The 24,053-nt window shown below is 35.5% G+C and overlaps 3 protein-coding genes and 1 non-coding gene across 6 annotated transcripts; all 4 read left to right on the plus strand.

Annotated features, from left to right (window-relative positions):
• The first annotated feature begins 2,214 nt into the window (after nt 1–2,214).
• Nucleotides 2,215–2,321, plus strand: LOC141722915 (small nucleolar RNA R71). Its single transcript, XR_012575911.1, has one exon. It is a non-coding gene; the product is annotated as a small nucleolar RNA R71 (small nucleolar RNA).
• A 2,994-nt stretch (nt 2,322–5,315) lies between these two features.
• LOC141720468 (uncharacterized) lies at nt 5,316–9,038 on the plus strand. Its single transcript, XM_074522897.1, has 7 exons — nt 5,316–5,389; nt 5,749–5,853; nt 5,955–6,016; nt 6,125–6,308; nt 6,730–8,324; nt 8,394–8,497; nt 8,728–9,038. The coding sequence occupies exons 2-5, from the start codon at nt 5,760–5,762 to the stop codon at nt 6,780–6,782; spliced, it is 393 nt and encodes a 130-aa protein (XP_074378998.1). The 5' UTR covers nt 5,316–5,389; nt 5,749–5,759; the 3' UTR covers nt 6,783–8,324; nt 8,394–8,497; nt 8,728–9,038.
• Nucleotides 9,039–10,780: 1,742 nt separating this feature from the next.
• LOC141720469 (pentatricopeptide repeat-containing protein At2g41720) lies at nt 10,781–18,191 on the plus strand. Of its 3 annotated transcripts, XR_012574382.1 has the most exons (11): nt 10,783–11,302; nt 11,829–12,001; nt 12,732–12,837; nt 13,884–14,990; nt 15,081–15,186; nt 15,289–15,493; nt 15,906–16,038; nt 16,299–16,403; nt 17,389–17,509; nt 17,669–17,768; nt 17,837–18,191. XR_012574382.1 is itself a non-coding variant. In XM_074522899.1 (10 exons), the coding sequence occupies exons 1-10, from the start codon at nt 10,922–10,924 to the stop codon at nt 17,707–17,709; spliced, it is 2,475 nt and encodes an 824-aa protein (XP_074379000.1). In that variant the 5' UTR covers nt 10,781–10,921; the 3' UTR covers nt 17,710–18,191. The 3 variants fall into 3 exon arrangements, 2 of the variants coding, with proteins under 2 accessions (XP_074379000.1, XP_074378999.1); XM_074522899.1 differs by having other exon boundaries at nt 10,781–11,302; nt 15,292–15,493; nt 17,669–18,191; XM_074522898.1 differs by having other exon boundaries at nt 17,669–18,191.
• A 554-nt stretch (nt 18,192–18,745) lies between these two features.
• LOC141720470 (AP2-like ethylene-responsive transcription factor At2g41710) lies at nt 18,746–23,720 on the plus strand. The gene is made up of 9 exons (XM_074522900.1): nt 18,746–19,122; nt 21,026–21,108; nt 21,251–21,259; nt 21,359–21,447; nt 21,737–21,810; nt 21,883–21,933; nt 22,083–22,144; nt 22,276–22,901; nt 23,340–23,720. The coding sequence occupies exons 1-9, from the start codon at nt 18,866–18,868 to the stop codon at nt 23,388–23,390; spliced, it is 1,302 nt and encodes a 433-aa protein (XP_074379001.1). The 5' UTR covers nt 18,746–18,865; the 3' UTR covers nt 23,391–23,720.
• Nucleotides 23,721–24,053: the final 333 nt, after the last annotated feature.

Genomic DNA, 24,053 nt, shown 5'->3' on the forward strand with positions numbered 1-24,053 from the left:
TAAACATGCAATATGAATCTATATGGACACACTACTAATCTTTACATTATCACCCCCAAACTTAAAATTTTCAATATCCTCATTGAAGGTAATAATAAGGATTTCAGGCATACTTAGTCAGCAGGAGAGTCACCCTCGTCGGGTGGAGGATCAGGTGGCCAATCAACCTCGCCACCAGTGTTTCGGAAAATAGTACCGAAAGCGTGTGTCAAATCTTCAGCAAAATATCGGTGGATGACATGCATGGCCTCCATACGCCTAGTCACTCGCCTGTACTGCTCATCACCAACACCAGTCCTATCAACTACCTGTGGCGCATGAGAAGAACCCTCTGTAGGCACTGGAAGATCCGTCCAGCCACTCTCTAGATCATCAAAAATATATCCCAACCCTTTATCATGGGGTGTACCTAAGAATGAATAACTCAAGTGATCTGGTAGTGGGTGAAGCTCAAGTGTGGAAACATCTTCAATAGACGGCTCGAGACGGTCTTGAGAAATTTTCATCTCTGCTAACCCAAGAGAATCGAATGGCATATCTAACTTCCTCTTCCACGGAGATGCATTCAAAACCTGCATTTGCTCTATTTTAAAACACTCCTCTTTAGCTGTGGGTAACTTTATTTCCTTGAACACATTAAAAGTGACCTTTTGATCGTAAACCTTCATCGAAAGCTCTCCTTTTTGCACATCGATCATAGTTCGGCCTGTAGCCAAGAATGGTTTTCCCAAGATGATGGGAATCTTCTTATCTTCCTCGAAATCAAGAATTACAAAGTCAGCAGGAAAGATGAGTTTATCCACCTTGACCTAGACATCCTCCACTATACCTCATGGATAAGCGATGGAACGGTCAGCTAGTTGCAATGACATGTATATTGGTTTCAGATCAGGCAGACCAAGCTTCTTGAAGATAGATAAGGGCATCAGATTGATGCTAGCTCCTAAATCACATAAACACTTGTCGAACGACAAGTTTCCGATGGTGCAAGGAATAGTGAAGCTTCTAGGATCTCTAAGCTTCGGAGGCAACTTCTGTTGCAGCACAACACTGCATTCCTCTGTGAGAGCAACTGTCTCTAAGTCATCGAGCTTCACTTTCCGAGAGAGAATACCTTTCATAAACCTCGCATAACTAGGCATTTGTTCAAGAGCTTCAGTGAAAGGTATGTTGATATGAAGTTTCTTGAACACCTCCAAAAACTTAGCAAATTGCTTATCCAGCTTTTTCTTCTGCAGCCTCTTAGGAAAAGGAGGTGGAGGATAGATCTGTTTCTCCCCTGTATTACCCTCAGGAGGAGTGTGTTCCACAGTAGTCTTCCTTGGTTCCACCTCTGCTTCCTTCTACACTTCTTCTTCAGCCACAACTGCATTTTCTGAATCTTGAGATTTTTCAGGCTCTTCGTCTTGCTGAATTTGGGGGCTTGCGACCTTTCCAAACCTTAAGGTGATGGCGTTCACCTGTTCTTCAACTTCCCTCTTGCCTGGATTTGTTTCTGTATCACTAGAAAGCATTCCTGGTGGTCGATTCAATAAGGCATTAGCGATTTGCCCTATTTGGTTCTCCAGATTCTGGATAGAAACAGCCTGGCTTTGGCATATAAGAGCCTGGTTTTTGCACATAAGCCGCAACTCCTCCAACTCAGATTTTTCATTCGAAGATAGACATGCACCATGAGTTTGTTGTTTTGGTGTAATTTGTTGCTGAAAACCAGGAGGGTTGAATAGCTTATTTCTAAATGGCTGGAACGGCTGTTGCATCACATTCAGATTGTTACTCCAGCTGAAGTTAGGATGATTCCAGTTGTCAGGATGATAAGTGTCTGGAACTGGTTGCTGCGATCTCTAAAAGTTGCTCATAAACTGAGCTGAGTCACTAGATATAGCACATTGCTATGTCGCATGCGGACCTGCACACAGCTCACTGGTTATCTGATTAACACCATAGTTAGCCAGATTATCGATCTTCATAGACAACGCCTTTAGTTGAGCAGTGATAGACGTAGCTGTATCCACTTCAAGAACTCCTGCTACTTTGCCATGTGGACATCTCTGGGTTGGATACTGATATTCATTAGCAGCCATCAGTTCAATTAAATTATAAGCTTCCTCATAGCTCTTTGCCCATAATGCTCCACCTGCTGCTGCATCGAGCATGGGTCTGGACTGTGCTCCCAACCCATTATAAAAACAATTGATGATCATCCAATCAGGCATTCCATGATGAGGACACTTCCTAAGCATCTCTTTGTAGCGCTCCCAAGCTTCATATAAAGATTCTCCTGATTGCTGCGCAAATTGAGTAAGAGCATTCCTGATTGCAGTTGTCTTCTCCATATGGAAGAATTTAGTAAGAAACTTCTGAGCAAGATCTTCCCAAGTAGTAAGCGAACCAGCTGATAGAGAGTGTAACCAGCTCTTAGCCTTGCCCCTCAGAGAGAATGGGAACAGTCTCAGCTTCACAACATCTTCAGAAACACCATTGAACCTGAAGGTGTCGCAGATCTCTATGAAATCCCTAATGTGTGTATTGGGATCTTCCGTTGGAGAACCCCCAAACTGGACTGAAGTCTGTACCCATTAAATTATGCCAGGCTTGATCTCAAAGGTATTAGCTGTGATAGCTGGCCTGACAATGCTAGATTGAATGTCATTGATCTTGGGTTGAGAAAAATCCATCAAGGCTTTCGTTCGTGCTGCTGGATCTCCCATTGTAATGAGTACCTGAAACACAAACAAATAAACCGTGAAAGTAAAAGAATCCGAGTCAGTGAACTTTAACGACCACTGATGACAAGCACATAAACTAAAAATTACACCGAGTCCCCGGCAGCGGCGCCAAAAACTTGTCAGGGCGAAAACACGCACTAATATTCACGCAAGTATACGCGTTCGCAAGTAGTATAAAATATAAATCAGATTCGTTCCCACAGAGACTGGTTTAGGTTAAGTTCAATTTATGCACCTATGCAATAATGTATGGTTATCGCTCAATGCTAAGACAAATAACAAATTGGGTTTTGATTAAACTAAGAGATTATACTAAATAAAATTAACTAAGAGAATTGAGGTTGAATTACTATATATGACAAACATGGGATTCTAACTTCATTACTACTTCATTCAATAGCCTTTTAATTCTTAACCTTAGCATGTGATGGTGATGACACTAATCAGATAACACGAAACTGATAAACGCCAACTTTCATTGCACGAGTACCATTCTACCAGACATCCACAAAAGAGATAGAAGCTGAATATGCACCAATTATATTGAGACCCTATATGTCTATAGAATTTGACAACATAACGGTTTAAGCATAAGTTATCTATCTTGATTACATAGGGCAAGTAAAACGGTTAGAGTTACCTACGAATCATGCATACACATACATGAACCTATGCTAGCATGGCAAGTTCTAAACCTCTATATTCACTGTCACTTCAATAGAGATTAACACGCTATCTTATATGTTAGCCACGTACATAAGACGAATAAGCACAACCAATACTAGGATATCAATCAATCACCACACACCAAGATATCGGAACAATTTAATTATTGAAATCCATAAGTAAATCCGCTAGAACCCCATGATAACGATTAGCCCATAATCGAACTCATCGTCACCATGGGTTCCAATGTAAGCATGGTATAAAACTAGGTCTTAATAAACTGAATAATAATTAAAGTACGAATAAACGAGATCTAGGTTCAACAAGAACGAAAACGAGCATCCAAAGTTACAACTAATTCAAAGAATCACAAGTTGAAAACAAGATCTTCTTTTTCAGAGTTGTTTTGTGCTTCTAGGTCTTCTCCTTGGTATCCCAATCTTTCCGGATGATGAAAACCCTTTTTTTAAGTATATATACGCCCCTAGTGGACCTGGACCCTTAAAATCGTCAAATTCCACTCAAAAAGGCTTTTTCAGCGAAATCAGCGACCAGCCGTGCCTTAGGCGGCCGCTCAGCTCTCCTGGGCGGGCGCTCAGCTCTCCTGGGCGGGCGCTCACCTCCTTTCTGGAAAATTTTCTGATGAATCTTGTTTTGGCCATAACTTGAGTTCTACTCGTCAGAATTAGGCGATTCAACTGCCCACGCGAAGCTAACGAGATTCTCTACAACTTAACAATGGCCTTGGATTCCAAATCTGATCACTTTTTATCATATTTCCTTTAAAAGCTCATTTCTTCATATAACTTATACCTGAAATGCAATAACACAAAAACACATCAAAATACCAACAACTTGAGTCCAAAACACCAATTAAACTTGTAATGAAGCATTCCAAGTGGATATAAAATCCACTTATCATTAACGCATCATTAATATATATATATATATTTATATTTATATATCACTGAAATATTAAGAAATACTTATTTTGATTTAGATTTATGTTTGAGTAATAAGTCTATATATACATATATTTGGTCAATAATAATAATAATAATAATAATAATAATATAATAATAATAATATAATAATAATAATAATAATAATAATAATATATTTTCCAATAATTATACGTGAGAAACATATCAAAAATAAATCTAATTCAAATTAAGTATTTTTTTATATTTCAATGAAATTTAAAATTCTAAATATTTATATTTATAATTCACTTATTTATATTATTAATTTAATAATATATAAGTTAAATATCAACTTTAAAAAATTATGTATCTAGCATATATACGTGCATGGAACTATATATCAGTGTTCCAGAAATCGCTAGGCGTAACAGGGCGGTGAGGGTACCTTCGAGAGATTAATCGACAAGTCGGAGATTAATCGGACCGATTAATCGGAACATTAATCGGAAGAATCACTACACCATAGATGACCTATCGCAATGGTTTAATCACGCGTGTTACAAAATTATGTTAACTTAGCTATGTTCATCTTAGCCTACTGCAACATAGTATTTTTAATGTTACCATAGCCTTTATAACATGTTACTATAGTTCTAAAGTGTTGGATACGGTAACATATGAAAATTTATGTTACAATAGGGTGTTAATGGATAAAAAAACTAATATTTTACAAACAATAAAATTTATATAATTATTTGACTTCAAAATTAATTTATTTTGGTAATATAATTAATTAACAATATTAATATTAGCTAAGATTAATAAAATATATATTTTTGTTTAATTTAATAAACTGTACTATATAATAACTCACATTTTTTATTAACAAAAAATTTGAACAGTATTTAAATTAAAAAATTTATAAAAAAAAATAAAAATAAAGTGAAATTAGAAATGTTGGGCTCGGCTTAAAATATTTGGAGAAGTGGCAATTTTGTAGACAAAGTCAAAATTTCCCTCTCGGCTTACAGAATCTCCCTCTCTCTCTCGGTCGCTCTCTCCTCTCACACGGTCTCTCCCTCTTTAAGCTTTTAATTGAATCGAATCTAATCATCCTCACAGATTGATTACCACGCAGATTGATTATTCGAGCTAGGGGTTTATATCGATAAAATCTCACAGATTCGAATTTCAAACAAAATTAGGGTTTTAAATTGGAATTGGGGATTTTTTATTTATTGCGAATTTTGGGTCATATCCTTTTGCGGTTCTTCTCTCTCTCTCTCTCATTTTGTGTGTATATGTATATACTACCTCTCCTCCTCTCTCTGATTTTGTGTGTATGCTACCCTGTTTTTATGCATATCGATATATTAGTTTGTTTTTAGAATTTTAAGTAACATTTGTTGCTCACAATTGATCATTCCCAGGTGGATATTCTATGCCTGAGAGAGAGGGATCTATTGAATCGCTTTTCTGCAGAAGTTTCTCAGTACTAAACACAGGGAGTGAGCACAGAACAAGCATTCACTTTGGTAAGAATGCATTTATTTTACTCTCAGTAGGTCTGTATTGCTCTTTTCCTCTTTTCTTTAGACCTATCAGATTGCTGAAGACCTGGGAAAAGCCTTTGCAGATCTTGCGATTTTAAGAACTTTCTTAGAGGCCGAGGAAGAAGAATCGGCTAGCCAAGTGAAGGTACTCGGAACTTGTCAGTCTATCATTTGCAAAGTTTAAATATAATCCATCTTGTTGTACTCGTTAATATTCTCTTCCTATATTTACCGGAATTTTTAAACATTGCAGTATAAAAAAGTTGTGAAGATTGGTGAAGGAACATATGGAGTAGTTTATAAGGCTCGTGATCGTGTCACAAATGAAACCATTGCTTTAAAGAAGATTCGACTAGAGCAGGAAGATGAAGGAGTGCCAAGCACTTTTATTAGAGAAATTTCTTTACTAAAGGAGATACAGCAGGAAATATTGTCAGGTACTGAACATGTGTCTGTTACAGATTTCTAGATTATGCATTTCTGCTGTAGTAATAATGTGGCAAATGGTGTTTTTCTACAAAGCTAATGTACTTTCTAATTGTCTTGTGTTGCAAATTAACAATGTGCTTTGAATTACTTTCACAAAGCTAATCTGTAATTACTTACATATGACTTTGTGATGCTTGCTATTATCTGAAGTTCTGAAGAAAGCTTTAAGTACTGTGATGTGAAGTAGCAAAATATGAAATGTTCTTTGTTAGAGTAGTGTTTAACACGGACATGTGTAAGAAGTATCAGACTCGGGGCAATATTTTATTTTATTTTACATCTTTTTGGCCTAAAGTGTCCGACTGTTTATACGATTGTCCAAGTGCCTTGTATAAATTAGTGCTAATTCTTGGAACTTTCAACTTTCAGATAGAAACATGCAATGGAAGGCAATGCTGTGGACTGAGAATTGTAAACTCTAAAAACCAAAATCTTGGGGTTTGCTTAAGAATCGAAGAAGGATGAGCCGCACTTCAATTCTTTCTCACTTTCTAAATCTCTCCACTACTTCCCCACTCATGTACTTCTACTATTCGTTACCCCTCTTTTTCTACATATATATATTCATATTTCATGTATTTGTATGTATATTGTGTCTATTGTTTTGCTGATTTTGCTTGTGATTTTATAAGTTCTTGTAGAATTCAGAGGGGTTTCTTGAAAAGGGCTAAGTTGTTTGGTGATTATGGTAAAAGGGGTCGTTGCTTTTGAAGTTTATCAGCACCGCAACCTCAAGTTTTTGATAATTCTACTACTTCTGTCAGATTATTCAGTAATTTTATCAGTATTTTAAATTCTAAGGTTTTGATTTTTATATCGAAAGATTGTTTTTGTTGAATCTGGATTGTTTTGTATTGATATAGAAGTGGATAATGCTAACTGGTTGTTTAGACTAATCTTTATTTAATTGCAATGGGGATTTCGGGTTTGTTTTTTAATGCGAAGAGTTGCATTTTCTTTGGTGCGGTGTTGTGCATTCTGTTTTATCTATTACCTGTTTATTGGATTTCTAAAGCTGGGCTTTGCGGAATGCTACCTTTGTGTATTGGTCCCAACAAGCCTATGCTGTGGACTGAGAATTAGACTGCTCAGTGAGTATACGAGTGCATGTATGATTAAGATCCACATGCATGGAAGAGGCAAGTTGCTCTAATTTGTTCTACCTCTTTAGCCACTTAATTTACTGTTGTTTCACTTACAAGTGTTTATGATTTATCTTCCTCTCAAATGTTGGCAGTACTAGTGATTTACCTTTCGCCACAGAATGCATCCTTGCAGTGTCACAACAGTCACACTTTGTTTCTGTTTAACCTGTAAAGTGCAGGTTCATAATCGATGTCCCACTTGTAGACAAGAACTGGGATATATCAGGTGCCTGGCTCAGGAGAATGTAGCAGAATCGCTTCAACTTCCTTGTAAGTATCACACTAGGATGTCCGGAGATATTTCGATATGACAGCAAACTCAAACACGAAAAAGGATGCAGTTTTAAACCATACAGTTGCCCATATGCTGGATCATAGTGCACTGTAATTGGCACTATTCCCTTTATGGTGTCACATCTACGAGATGACCACAAAGCGGACATGCACTCAGGATGTACATTCAACCATCGATACGTGCAATCCAATCCTCGCGAAGTTAACAATGCCACTTGGATGCTAACTATAAGCCAGCTTACTCTATTTTTACCCCTCTTGCCTTAATTTTCTAATACCTATTTTACAGATGACTTGAATATAGACTAGTTAGTGTAGGCTGGGTTCTGAAAGCTATTAAATCAGACTCTAATTTGTTTTGTGCCAGATCTTCCATTGTTTTGGTCAGTATTAATTTCTGCCTTCACTTTGAAGCCTTCCAACTTGGCACGTCCCCTGTATACTGCGAATGAACAAGTTGTTGGATCTACAACTTTGTCCTGATGCCAGTAACTCTAAAGATACAAATTCCGCAATGCTTTGATGGTAGGAATTGTTTTCTCTGTTTTTTCACCCCCTTTAAGACTTGTAATTATCTCATAACATTGATTGTAGGTCTATTTTACATCAAGATGCCAACTGATTCGTATAAGGAAACTCGTAACCTTACACTTTCACTTGAAGATACTTTGTTTGGTGGTCAAGTGTCAAACCTTCAGGTTATGATCATGCAAACTTTGATACATGTCACTCACTTTCTACATAATTCCGAATGTGCATATTATTTTAAATTTTTGGTTTGTCAGTACCATGTGTTTATTGTGCAAATGGCAGTTGATTGCTTTAGTTGTATCCTGGATTTTTCTTTCAGTCTCATATATCTAGTTTTTAATTGATTCCAGTGCACTCTTTTACTTATGATTTACATTCACTGATTTGTTTCCTGTAGTGGCTAAACAGGATGCTACTTATCCTCTGGATCAGAAAATTATGATGAGCAGGAACAGATCAGAATAGCTCGTGCCTTGCTAAATTATTGTCAAACTGATCGTCAAATTTTAGTTGATATCGTCCTAGATTATAGACTATGTACCTGTTTTTTGGATTATGTGGAGTTGATGGTGATTGTGTGAAAACTGAAATAGTATTTGGCGGGGGGTTTGTACCGATTTGAAATTTGGTGGTTTGAATTGTTTATTTTATTGACTTGTCAGAAAAAGAGGTTTATGGCATGTTCAATTTACAAACAAATCATGTCAATTTTTTTTTGAGAAATATGTTAGATTAGGTACTTCAATATTACAAACAAATTAGTGTAATATAATACAAATTATTAAAAAGCTGTTACAGTAGAGAAAAAATTGTTATAATGATTTGGTGACCCACATGTGGGGCCCACAGTGGCCTTACAAGTGGGGCCCATTTTTTTTTTTGCAAATTTTAAGTGCAAAGGTAACATGTATAGTGTGATACTATAGATATACATTAATGTTACCTTTGAAACCTATTGTAACACAAAATTCAAGGTTGCAGCGGGGTAAAAGGAATGTTACCTTAGGGGTCAAAGGTAACTCGAAAAAAAGCAACTTAATTTTTATGTTATCTTATGGCTTTTTTTGGTCGTGGTAACATTTTTTTGGACCTGTTGTAACATTTTCGTGCTGTTGCTATATGCTATCTATGGTGTAGTGAATATAAATATTTTTTTTTTATCTTTTTTAATTATATAATGATCGATATGTCAAATATTTGTTTGAATAAAGAAATCAGAATGGTATTAAACAATATCAACACATTTGACATGTACTAATTATTGAATTTACAATATTAGCTATATTTTAATTCACACTTTTAAATTAATTATAATATGTTATTTTTATATTTTAAGTGAGAAAATAAATATAATAGATTACTTGTTACTTCTTATCAATACTTTATATTAGAAATTGACATGATATTGAGTAAAATTATGAAATTAATGAATTAAAATTATAAAATGTAAAAAAGTATATTTTTAATTATTTTTCGCCTAGATCGCGTAGGACCGATTTTTGACCGCCTTGCCCACCTAATCCCGATTTTGACCCGATTTTTTGAAAAAACGCCTAAATCACCGCCTAGGTCCGAGTCGGGCGTTTTATCACCACCTAGGCGGCCGCCTAGACCGATTTTTAGAACATTGCTATATATGACTCTAATTAGATAAATTTTACATACTATTGTCATACTTTAAATATTACATTTTTATGATAGAAATATATTCACATTTAGACAAAGATGAAGAAATCTTCATGATAAGTACAATACAACTTGTATTGACACTAAGTGTTATATGATTCGATAATCAGAATTTTAACACAACAAATACACGAATTATTTTTGATAATATTTTATATGAGTAAAGTTCTATGGAGTCCACCTTTAATTGGAGTCCTCGGAGTCCATATATGTTCTGCAAGTAAAATATAGCTTAAAATATTGCAAAACATATTATTTTTCGACAAACATAACTATTCTATCAAAAATCTTGTAGATTGCATACATTTTACAAGCAGAACATTGCAAAAATATATATTCTACAAAACATGTTTAGTTTGCAGAACATAAATGTTCATATTGCAGAACATATTGCAGAACATACATATTGTACCGTAAATATATGAGATTTGCATGATTTTGTTGAAGTTATGCTATTTGTGTAACATGTTTTGCAAAATAACACGTTTTACAATATATTTTATTTGCAGAACGTAGATGGACTCCGAAGACTCCGATAAAAAGGTGGACTCCATAGAACTCACCCCTATTTTATATATATTTAGTGATAGCCCGTATATCATGTTGACTAAAGATTGTGTCATGTGGTAACCGAACTCCAATATATTTTATTATTATTTTATGTATTCTTCGTAATGAGTTGTATTTCATTCTATTTCTCAAAATATTGTTTTCTTTGAAATGTACAGAAAATGAACCCAAGAAATACATGGTCTTTCACTGCGGCTACATATATCAGTCGTTTATATATTACCTTCATTTATATCAAGACCTTGTTTAATTTGATGACCTCCTTTACATTTTTAGGGCTGTACAATTTAGAGATAAATTAAACGCAACACAGCAAAACCATAAACTGTGGTGCCATGGCAGCCTTACCTCAGCATCATCACCTTCAATTATTCAATTCTGTCTTCTCAATTCAATCTCAGAAACCCATTAAGCTTCCCTTTAAGCCCATCTGTGCAAAACCCAACACGGATGAAGTATTCAAACACAAAAGGCAAGTCTCTGTGGATTATGATAAAGGGACCCACAAGGTTTCTGTGCACTTAAGTGGGGTCAGAAAGGAGCATTTGCCTAAGTATCAGCGTTTGAGAGTTGATGGTGATAAGTTTCAGAAAGATTGGGCTATTTCTGAGGTGGTTATCAAGATTATGAAGATGAAACATTGGGAAGATATTGAGGGATTGCTTAATTCATGGGCCGGAAGGTTTGCTAGAAAGAACTTTCCTGTTCTTATAAGGGTACATTTTGACTCGATTAACGTGAATGTGTGTTAATCCTGGAAAACTTGTTTATGTACTTGTGAATGTGTGTTTTTGTGTACAGTTGTTGGAGTTTTAGATGTGGATACTGAAGATAATGTAATTATTTAGTGATTCTAGGTTAAAAACCCGAAAAAGAACACTTTTTGACTTGATTAACATGAATTTGACCTGGATAAGTTTTTTAGATAGTTGTATAAGTATGTTTATGTTGAGGTTTATGTTTATGTTTGTTGGAGTTTTAGAATTGGAAAATGAAGATAATGTACTCATTTGGTGGTGCAAGATTTGATTCTTTTTATTAAGTATTTGTATCTACAATCCAACTCGAAAACCGGAAAACAATACATTTGAGTGATCAAAGCGATAGTCGTCTGGAATGTCTTGTTTGTTAAAGTTTATTGTTTTGACTTTATGTATAATTTTCATTAGATTATAGTAAGTTTTTATAAGAAAATCACCTGAAACTGGATTTTTTTTTGTCTTATTTTCAATTTCGTTGTAGGAAATGACAGTCAGGGGTTCAATAGAGCATAGCGTTCAAGTTTTTAGTTGGATGAAGCAACAGAAGAATTATTGTGCACGAAATGATATTTACAATATGATGATTCGATTACATGCTAGACATAACCGAACAGACCAGGCGCGCGGATTGTTTTTTGAGATGCAGGAGTGGAGGTCAGCTTGTTTTTCTTTATTTAAACTCTATCTAGCTTTCTCTGTTTCTCTATTTGGTGCCTGAATTAGATGCATTTAGAGGAAATGGTATTTGACACTGTTCTTTGTGCTCTGTTATTTTTCTTGGAATTAATGTTTGCTCTAAATATTAATTCATGAAGTTATTTAGCTAAAAAAGAAAAAAAGTTCATAAGTTCAATGTAATGCACAAAGGTTTCTGTTTAAATACTTGTAAGTACATCAGATACATTAGTAGAATGTTGGAAGTTTGCCGAAAATATTAGCTCTTATCAACCAAATTGTAGCAGAAGAGAGGTTGGGGCCATTTTTATTTGCGTTATTGGAATACAAGAGTATAACAGGCTAGAGCTACTTTTTTGTTGTCTTCCAGGTAGCTTGATATACCATTTGTAGTACCAGGTGCACTTCTGCTATAGTATCATTGTTACAAGATATTTCCTTTGGAATTCATGTTGTGGGAAGTAAGAACAAAGAGTAGTTTTGTTTTGTAGATTAACCCTGCTTCTATAAGCGTGACATATTTATACTATTACAACATACTGTCTTATTCATACTTTTTCTAATGAGTGAAGTTGTGAAGCTCTTTATCTTCTTTAAATCTCTTAAATTGCATCTTAGTTCTTAATTGATAGTTCAATGTGTACATAAGTCTGGCATATGTTCTTTATTTGGATTGTCTCAATTTGGAACATAAATATTTCTTTGCCAGGTGCAAGCCTGATGCAGAGACCTATAATGCTCTAATCAGTGTACATGCTCGAGCTGGTCAGTGGCGCTGGGCTATGAACATAATGGAAGACATGCTTCGTGCAGCTGTGTGTAATTGTATTCTTCCCTCTAATCGATCTTCGTGAGCTTCTTTCTTTTCTTTTTAGTATGATAACTATCTTAGGGAATCGAAAGCGTTTATTACTGATAAAAGAAATTCTCTCTATTTTTTTCTTCTTCTTTTGCATATACAGCCTCATCTCTGTATCTTGAGATTTTAGACATTAATTTTTTTTTTTTGTGAACTCTTGCTTTCTTCATTCTTGTGTTCATTTTTTTTTGAAAATTCTAATCTTGTTAAACTATTACTTTTTTTTTTGCTTGATCTATGTTTTTTATTGTACAGAGGTAAAGTTATACCTAATCTTTGCTATCAATTGGTTATATAGACTTGTAGTAGTAACTAAAATTGATGAAATCATAATTACTATGCCGAATGTGATATATAAAACCATTTATCATCTGTGTTGAATGTTGATATAAAATATAGATCTCAAGGTATGAATTTTGTAAGTTATCAGAGATGTCTTTGTTAGCTTTTTCTGAACACCACTCTGCTCAAGAAACCAGAGAGTTTTAACTTGTTAATAGTTAAAGGAAAGGAAAGGGACGTACCTACTATACGCTATAGTAATGGACATTTTACAAAAATGGATGTTTCTTCATATTGGGGATCGAGTCTTGTGCGAAAAATAGTGTGTGAACTGTGATATAAAGTTATCAATTGAAGTTAGCAAAGACATTTTTTCAGTTACAATAATTCTACCTATGCTTTCTCAGTTTCAGTGAATTGGCTATCCCTTCATTACCAGTATTATAATATGGTATAATATTAGTGAATCTTTCCTGAAATATTTTAATATAAATTAAATTATAATTTTAAATCTATGCTAGGAACAACTTCAGTTGATTTCGATAACCATCATTGTAACATGAACTGCAATAATTATATAGTAGATTTACATTTTTTATTGTGTATGTCATGTTATTGGCTTTCACTTGGCTTATTTATTTTCGGTATATGAAGCTTGGTAGGTAACATATAAAAAAGCTAGATTCATAAATTTTGTTATTATATTTCTCTGTGGTGCAGATACCTCCAAGTAGAGCAACATATAATAACTTGATCAATGCCTGTGGATCTAGTGGTAATTGGAAAGAGGCTCTGAATGTTTGCAAGAAAATGACAGATAATGGAGTTGGGCCTGATCTGGTAACTCACAATATTGTTCTATCTGCTTATAAAAGTGGAGGGGAATATGCAAAAGCATTATCATACTTTGAGTTAATGAAAGGAACAAAAATCCGTCCTGATACAACCACCCTTAATATCGTGATACATTGTTTGGTAAAGAATAGACAGTATAAGAAAGCAATTGATGTATTTACATCAATGAGGGAGAAAAGAGCAGAATGTGACCCTGATGTTGTGACCTTTACTACCATGATCCATTTATATTCAGTTTGTGGGAAAGTTGAAGATTCAAAGGCAGTATTTGATACAATGCTGGCTGAAGGGCTTAAACCTAATATTGTATCATATAATACTCTACTTGGTGCATATGCTTTACGAGGGATGAATAGAGAGGCATTGTCAGTCTTTAATGAGATTAAAATAAATGGTCTTCGCCCGGATGTTGTGTCTTACACGTCTTTGCTCAATGCTTATGGAAGATCACAGCAACCTGAAAAGGCCGCAGAGGTATTTGAAGCAATGAAAAAGAACAACTTGAAGCCCAATTTAGTAAGTTACAATGCTCTACTTGATGCCTATGGATCTACTGGTCATCTAGAAGAAGCTGTGGAATTAATGCATGGTATGGAACAAGACGGTGTGCATCCGAATATCGTCTCTATTTCTACGTTATTGGCTGCTTGTGGTCGCTGCTGTCAGAAGGTGAAGATTGATGCTATACTTTCAGCTGCTGAGTCTCGAGGCATTGAATTAAATACAGTTGCATACAACTCTGCTATTGGAAGTTATATGAGTGTAGGGGAGTTTGACAAAGCTTTCAAATTATACAGCTCTATGAGAAAGAAAGTGAAATGTGATTCCATTACGTATAATTTACTAATAACTGGGTGTAATAGGATGTCAAGATATCGCGAAGCTCTAAAGTTTCTTAATGAAATGATAGATTTAAGAATTCCTTGGTCCAAAGAGGTGTATTCCTCTGCGATCTGTGCATACAGTAAACAGGCAAGTGCTTTTGCGAATTCAGACTTTAATAAGCACTTTTTCCGATGCAAATTTAGCTTCAGATCTAAACTTAGCCGATCGACCATACAGGGTCAACTTGCTGAAGCAGAGTCCTTATTCTGCATGATGAAGGAGGCTGGTTACAGTCCTGACAATATTGCATTTACAACAATGCTGCATGCATATAGTGCTGCTGGTATGGATTTATAAATAAATAAAAAATCAAAATTTTGCAATACTGCTTTACAGAGTGTACCCGGCTTAATTTCATATATATTTTATTAAATTTACAATACAGAAGATGGAGATAAAGCATTTGCACTATTTAAAGATATGGAGATGGCTGATGTTCATCTGGATTTTATTGCTTGTTCGGCTCTAATGAGAGCTTTTAATCAAGGAAACCAACCAGCTAGAGTTCTATCTGTGGCGGAGTTTATGAAAAACAGAAAAATTCCCTTTAGTGATGCTGTTTTCTCTGAAATGGCTTCAGCTTGTAGCTTGTAAGTCTATTTGAGTCGATATTCTCCTGAACATTCAAGTTTAATACATTCTTGGGGTTCGACGTCTATGTGTGCGTCATCTTGCTGAGGAAATTGTTTTTCTGATAGCTAAGTTAGCGATACACTTTAATATTTATTGTTTATCCATTGGACCGAACTATCTGATCCTCTGCTATATTTATCTTTTCTTTACTATTCTAACATACTATAAGCTTAATTAAGAAGCAGAAAAGAAAAAATACACTACAACTTTCAGGATCATAATATATAATATATCTATTATATAATTTGCTACGCGGAATATTCAATTATCTGGAATGTTACCTTACAGCAGATTCATATCCATTGTTTTTCTTAATATAGAGTTAATACCTTGCTTTGCTTGATTCTAACTTTTTGAATCTTTGTGAAGATTGGGAGATTGGAGAACAACAACTCTGCTGATCAGTATGATGGAGCCCTTTATCCATGAATTGTCAGTTGGATTATTAAATCAGGTTCTGTATTCAATTGGAAAATCTGGGAAGATAGAGATCATGATGAAGGTAATTGAAATTGTTATGTTTTCTGATGCCATATTGATCACAAATAGCTTCGAAGACGCCATATGAAAGTCAATTGCAGTTTCATTCTTATATTACACACTGGCAAGAATAACTAGTAACTGCAAGATTTTAATTTTCTGCTACTCTTTAAATCGGGCAACTAACCTTATGCTTATTATGGATGTAATGTCTTATTATGTATTAATGTCCACATCAACAATGCCATGTGACAATCTTTTTCCCCTTATTCTTGCATGCAGCTGTATTATAAGATTGCGGCATCAGGCACAGAAATCAGCTTTTCGACTTATACAATCCTACTTACGAATCTTTTGGCTGTTGGTAATTGGAGGAAATATATTGAGGTAGGCTCACAATATTCCACTCAGCATGTATCTCTTGATTTAACAAATGCATCATCTAGTTCTAGTTCATAGGGTTTACTTGCTCAATTGATGTATGATCAAAGGGTCCCTACTAGGCAATATTTGGATCCCAGAAACTACTTGTTAAGAAGTTCAAGCTTACCCTAAATATATTGAATAGGAATTCTTCTATTGTTTGAGGTGTACATCAGGAACTCATTATAAGATGTCACATTGTTTTATTAAATAAATCATGGGTTAACGGGTGGAAAATACAATGTTTATGTTCTTCTGTCTTGATGTTTGCAACTTGGGTAGCTGAATGACTTGGATCGCAGGTTCCACGATTTATTTCAGTGTTCATCTGATTCTGGTGCTTGACTGTAAGGCAGCTTATAAGCTTTGAGATCTAGAAGGTCATATTGCCATCCCATGGGTATATTATTAGCACATGTTTAAGGTGCTTTTCTGTTTAGGTTTCACAAAAAATTATTGTTCCATTTGTTAGATAAAACGAAGAAAGCCTCTTGTAATAGCTCAAGCAGGAACCGCTTATATCAGTGTGGCAATTAAGTGTCCTGGCATACTTTGGGTCTTTACAAGTACAATTGTATCACTGTCCGATCTGAAAGCTTGGGCTGCAAGGATACAAAATACAGTAGGTTACTATAATGGACAGATGTCGGAGATAATATTTTTACAAAATTGGCCAGGGATAAATGTCTAGTGCAATGAGTAATAGGACTGTGGATGCCTGACATTTAACCATTTAAAAGGTAGGTAATAAAGTCTCAATCACTTCAACAATATATGTGACACTATATAAATAATGGCAGTAATTTTACCACATGATGTTACCTTGTTTACGGCCCAGAGATGGGCTTGCTGATGATACTATTGGGACAATGTACGATAGCTGCACATGGGATAGAAGTTACATATAGGCATTGGTGTATAAAACAATCAACTTGCTTTTTAAATGCAGGTAATGCAATGGATGGAGGAATCTGGAACAAAGCCTTCAGCTGCAATGTACCGTAACATCCTCTCCTTTGCACATAAAAGTGTCGGGACCGAGTATGCTATTGTCATACGAAAAAGAATAGGTACTCCAGTTCTCTAAAGAAAGAATAGCTACAGTAATTCCATGTTTCTATTTAACTTTGCAGTAAAGGCGAGTGTAATTGAATGGTGCATTAAATTTCCCATTTCTGTCTAATACCTCTGAATTTTTTTTATGGCATTTGTTTTGATGATCCAATTAGAATCCTTGAAAAGAGAATCTTGTAAAGAAATTCCATCATGATAGATGAAAGGTGTATCAGCGAAGATCACTACATTGGTGAATTGAACAATATTTGTGAGGTATGTTCAAGGGCCTTGTTTTCTTCCCACAACAATAGCTGCATTTTGGTCATCGTGTTGAATTACAGGAGAACAAGTGTATGGCGGTGATCTTGGCATAACATACTGATATATACTTAAAATGACACGTGGTGAGCAAGTTTTTGGTGATGAACGAACATAATGAACTCAAAGATGGTGAATTCTGTAGATGAATCCATCCTTTGTTACATCGTCTGCAAACAGGTTGCGGTTCGTAACAATTTCAATCATAGCAATGGAAAGAGCGGAATTCAGCTGAATCCCATTCTGCAACCATCAATAGAGTCTGATTTAGCCACTAGGTGGTGTAATGTTTGTTACTGCTGATTTTAGCCAACACCCAGCTGATACCTCGCACTGTATTCTAATTTAATTGTATATAGGAAATTAGGATTATTATTTTCTAATTCTTAAATGAGCACTCAGCACGGCGCACGAATAATCGTGTCGAACTTTTGACCAATTCAGTTAAAATATTGACACAATTATAAGTTTTTTTTAGAAAAAGCCAATCATATGCCAAAACCAAAAAAGGCTTTGGTACCTTTTTTTGTCAGGATTTTAATCATCATATGTAATACAATTGATAGTAAAATGAATTTAAAGCTTTTTTTTAATAATAAAAATAAAAAAATTCTACTGCGAAATGTAATGATAGATGAATATGTGGGACCCATAAACTTTGTCGTTTTCGAACCCTTACTCATAAAATTTTAAAAAAAGAAAGTAAAATATGATGGGGCTTGAGGTGGGTCCAAAAGGCGGGGCCAGAAAGTTCCACGTGACCTGTCTGATTGGATTCAATTACAGGATGATCGTTTGAAATTATCATTATAACCCTGTAATCATATCATAGCCGTTACAAACGCCATCTCTTGTTCCCCCAAAATCAAACAATTTTTCCAAGGGCATTTCCGTAACTTCATCTTCATCAATCTTCTTCCATCTTATTTTTTCTATTCTGGTCACACTACACACACACTCCCTACAAAATCACTCCTCAATTCATCTCACTCTACCTACCTACTCAACCTATACATACAAATATACACACATACACACACACACACATAACTATGGCAGAACAAGCAGCAGTAGCGGCGAAAACAGAAGCAGTAGTCGCCGGCGTCGGAGAGACGTCGGAATCAGGCGGCGGCGGCGGCGGAGGTGGAGGAGCGATGAGTAGTGATAGAGTGATGGCGATGATGATGTATAACAGAGGAATGAAGAAAGCGAAGAAAGAGAGAAGCGGTTGTACTGCGAAAGAGCGTATTAGTAAGATGCCTCCTTGTGCTGCTGGTAAACGTAGCTCCATTTATCGCGGCGTTACGAGGTTGCTTGCTTTAAATATACTACTCTGTTTTGCACTGTTTTGCCCTATTTTGCTTTCATTTTGTGTGATTAGGTGAATTTGATTAATTCCAAATAGCCTCAAATTTTATTTGTTTTTCAAGTATGTAGAACCTAATTTCCTCATCTCGAAAATGGTTTTTTTTTTTTTACTTTGATTGAGGGTTCTTATAGTGGCTGATAAGTTAGAGCAATTGTAAAAGTTGATTGATTAGTAGGATGTTAAAAAATTGACTCGTTACGTTGGAAATGTCATTGGTGTGGATCAGCTAGCCTTTTGCCACTGTATTTTTTAGTGCAGGCTAGGTTATTGATAGATTTAAAAAATAATGCCCTAGCTTGGGTTTTGGGCTGGATTCTGTCAATACAGGGGTCAGGTTAATAGACTTGGAATAAACATCACCCTAAAATTGGCTCTCCCGTGACTATCCTAAGTAGTTTTTTTCAATTACTGCTTTGTTTTACACTTTTTTTCCCTAATTTGATTTACTTCTGTGTGATTAGATGTATTTAATTTTGATTAGGTGAATTCGATTTAATTGCACCTTCTCTATGAGTATGGCGGACCTTTTTTTTCTGCTCTTGAAATATGCGTTATTTCTATTAATACTTTGAAATTGATTGATATATATTTTATGTTATTCCAGTTTTTTCATTGTGGTTGATAAGTTAAAATAATTTGTAGAAGGTAGGCGACTATTCATAGGTTATAGTTTGGACCCAATAAGCCTGCAAATGCCATAGCTGGGATTTTACCACAGCTTTTGTTGATACAGGTCAGATTAATAACTCTTAGATCAAACCCCATCTAAAGTGGGAATCCCTAGATAATCTGATTCATAATGCTAGGTGGAATTCTAACAGTAAGTAATTACTAGGATTAAGAATCTAAATCATGCATAATGAAGAAAAAACTGCGAAAATGAAAATTTAGACGCGTTTATGTACTAGATTTCTTCTGAAGATTTAACTGAACTATCTAAGAAAGACCTAAATGACTGTTTCTGCGCTATCAAAGCAATCAAATTTCTACCTATGTGACATTCGAAATAATGTGGATTGCTTTCAGTACCTTGTGTTTCTGCCGATGAAATGAAAGTAATTTAAAATACTTTATTATGAAAGACTTGATGTTTCTTGGTATATGATATATTTTCCTAATTAGGAGTTGAGATATTTGGACCAATTATTTAGGCAGCTAAACACAACTATTTTTTAATTTTTCACCTAGGAAGCACAGGCGCGGATACGGTGACACGGGATACGGGGATTCTCAATTATCAAAGAGTCCTGGATACGGGACTGAAAAATATAAGTTTTGTAGAAAATATAAACCTTATTTTAGGTGCATTGCCTTAATGGAACATTCCTATGAAATTCTTCTGCACCTGTTACTATTAACACTTGAACTCATTGACCCGCTCATTGTATATAAACTTTAAACACACTAAGAGATGATGTATACACTGAACCCTAGATATATATTTATATATGTATTTATATGTAGATATATCAGATTGATATATGGGCGTATGAAAAACATAAATAGGATACAGAAGGTGAGAATGATTGATATTAGGGTAAAAACATCAGATTTTTAGGGCCTTTTTGAGGTGGCCCGCGTCCCTGGCCGATTCGGTGGCATGTCCGCCCCCTGTCGGAGCCGTGTCCCCTGCCGTTTGTGTCTCGACACTCGGACACGTACTCAGCCATGTCGGTGCCGAGTCGCCATGTCGGCCATGTCCAACACGCGTACGGCACCCTTTTTTCCGTGTCCGTGCTTCCTAGTCTTTCACTAACTGCTTTTGTGCCTTGACTTTTTATAACATATACATGACCAATTCTGTTATTCCTAATTCGCTATAATTTTGGTTTTATGTTATCAGGCATAGATGGACTGGTCGTTATGAAGCTCACCTTTGGGATAAAAGTACCTGGAATCAAAATCAGAATAAGAAGGGCAAACAAGGTGTCTACTTTACACAGATATGCATGTGTTGTCTTTTCCTTGCATGTGCTTATATCTCAAAGTTTTTCCATTTGCTGATATTTAGTTGTATATTTTGCATGGGAACTGATATAAATATCCACACGGCAAATGTTTTCAACAGTTTACCTGGGTAAGTTTTCTGTTTGTAAAATTCATATTCCAATACTAACCATTACCCTTAAAGTGTCTAGGAATGTTTTTGTAACATGCTTTCTCATCATCCCTGTAGGTGCATATGATGATGAAGAAGCTGCAGCCAGAGCATATGATCTTGCAGCCTTGAAATATTGGGGCCCAGGGACGCTCATAAATTTTCCGGTGAGAAATAGCAGATCTGATATCTCCTTTTGAACAAATTAAAGCTTTGAGTTCAATCTTTTCGTCGTACTTTTTAAATATATAACTGAAATTGGAAGTTAAGTTTATTTAGGTTACACATGTGTAATGACCTTCTAGTATGACTCATACCTGATGTGAGGATGAATTTCTTGCCGGTCTACATCTTTCTCAATGTTAGGCCTCAAGGGTGGACAGATAACTTCAAGTTTTTAGTTTAACCTGACAAATTTTTACTCAATTGAACAGTACATCTGTAATATGTTCACAGGTTACAGATTACACAAGAGATCTTGATGAGATGCAAAACCTCTCAAGGGAGGATTACCTTGCATCACTTCGAAGGTTTGTACATGCTCTAAAGACCGCAAACTTATTGGAACGGTATGATTTCTTTTGACACTTGCTTTTTTGCAGAAAGAGTAGTGGTTTTTCAAGAGGTACTTCTAAATACCGCGGGCTTTCAAGGTATGCACGTGCACGGTCTATTAAGGGTTACATATGCTTCATGTATCAAAATTCCAGTCGGAAAATGATATCATTCCTCATTGATGTTACTTTGCATGTGTCCTTTATATATTCTCATTCCTTGTGCTGTTACTGCTGTAACAAATCAGTCGATGGGACACGTCAATCAGTCGAATGGATGGAGCTGATTACTTTAACAGCGTAAATTATGGTAAGAAATACTGTGAAGATCTAAACAGAAATTAGAAAACCTCATTGTTAGTAATTCTACAAAGCACTCTAGCATTATTACTTCACCCTTTTAAGTTTCACAACCAAGTTTTCCATATTTGGAAATTATAGGTGATGATGCAACTACAGATGGTGAACTTGTGGGCAGTTATTGTATAGATAGGAAGATTGATTTAACAAGCTACATCAAGTGGTGGGCGCCTAACAAAACTCGTCAAACAGATCCACACCCAAAATCATCAGACGAAAGTAAATACAGTTGCGCTGAAGACATTAGTAGTGAACTTAAAGCATTTGACTGGGCTATGCAACCAACTGAGCCATACCAGATGCCCCATTTGGGTATTTCTCGTGAAGGAAAGAGGCTTAAAGGTTCCACAAGTTCAGCCATGAGCATTTTATCGCGATCTGCAGCCTACAAGAGCCTGCAAGTAAAAGCACTAAAAAGGAAAGAAGCTGTCATTGACAATGATGAGAATGAGAACAAAAATAATATCAACAAAATAGAATACGGAAAAGCAATCGAGAGATCAAGTCATGATGGTGGAAGTGAAAGACTGGGAGTTACATTAGGAATGTCCGGGGGACTGTCTCTTCAGAGGAATTTGTACCCATTGGCTCCATTTTTGACTGCCCCGCTTATGACTAATTACAGCTCAGTTGATCCCTTGACAGATCCTATTCTCTGGGCATCTCTTCTTCCTAATCTTCCAAGTGGATCTTCTCGCATTCCTGAGGTTGGTTCTTTTAGTCATACTGTGAATTTTCACCAATTATTTATACACGCCAACAATATGGTAGTTTTCTCAGATTTAAGAACCACTTGATAAATATTTCTACAATTCTACAACTAGGACACATACATGATACATCATACATGTAGACCACATACATGATACATCATACATGTAGACCTTTCTTTGACAATGGGATTTAGTCTATATTAAAAGTAAATTGCCAAATTAGCGCATAGATATATAAGTTGTAGCTTTTCTTTCCTCAATATCTTTACTACACTATTAGAATTTGGAACTTTACTTCTTGAGTTATTGCACTCAAGGAATATGTGCAATATATTTTGTGGTTTATAAGTTCATCATTGACTCTGGCTTTAGTTTCCCTTTTCTTGACCTTACAAAATTCATTACCTTACAACTTTTAAAATTTCGCTGCAGGTTACAAAGACAGAGACTTCTGACTATAATTTCTATAATCCAGAAAATTAACTTAGACTCCAAGTTCTAATTAATTTTGTTGTCTGAGGTTCCGAGGGATATAGAAATGTAGATGAAGTCTGATGCCGAGCAAATTCAGTATCTTGTTGGAGTGTTAAGATTTGATAAAGTTCATAGTATACCTACTACACATGCTTGGATAATCGGGATTCTGGATTCAGTTGAAGAAGCAAGTGAACTGGATCTTATATATGTAGAAGCTATTAATTTTGGACTTTATATACGTAGGAGATGTGTGATAGCTTTAGTTTTTGTGAGCTTTTACGGCTGCTGGGAGATGTCGGTAGAGTTTTGTTTCGTGAAATAAAAGTTGTGGCTCAATTATGCTTTTGTATGACAGGTTACGGCACCAAAGTTAACTTTAAGCTTGCAGCGGCTTTTTAAGTGAAGCATTGTTCCTCCTCCACAAATTTAGGCACTGATTGTAGTTGGTCTTTTACGGCAGTTTCAATTTTTGTCCCCATAGATAGACCCCCGGTGATTTTTGTCCCCATAGTGAACATGATACAAATATAATCCAATTTTATATTTGATCATGTTTATGAGTATTTATATACATGCTCAGATTATGCATGAATATGATTTAAGACTTCAAATGAACAGATTTGTTAACAAAATTCGGGACCGGCTCGTTTAATCGAACTTGGCGGTTTG

This window comes from Apium graveolens, chromosome 4 (genome assembly GCF_009905375.1).
Source record: "Apium graveolens cultivar Ventura chromosome 4, ASM990537v1, whole genome shotgun sequence".
NCBI lineage: Eukaryota > Viridiplantae > Streptophyta > Magnoliopsida > Apiales > Apiaceae > Apium > Apium graveolens.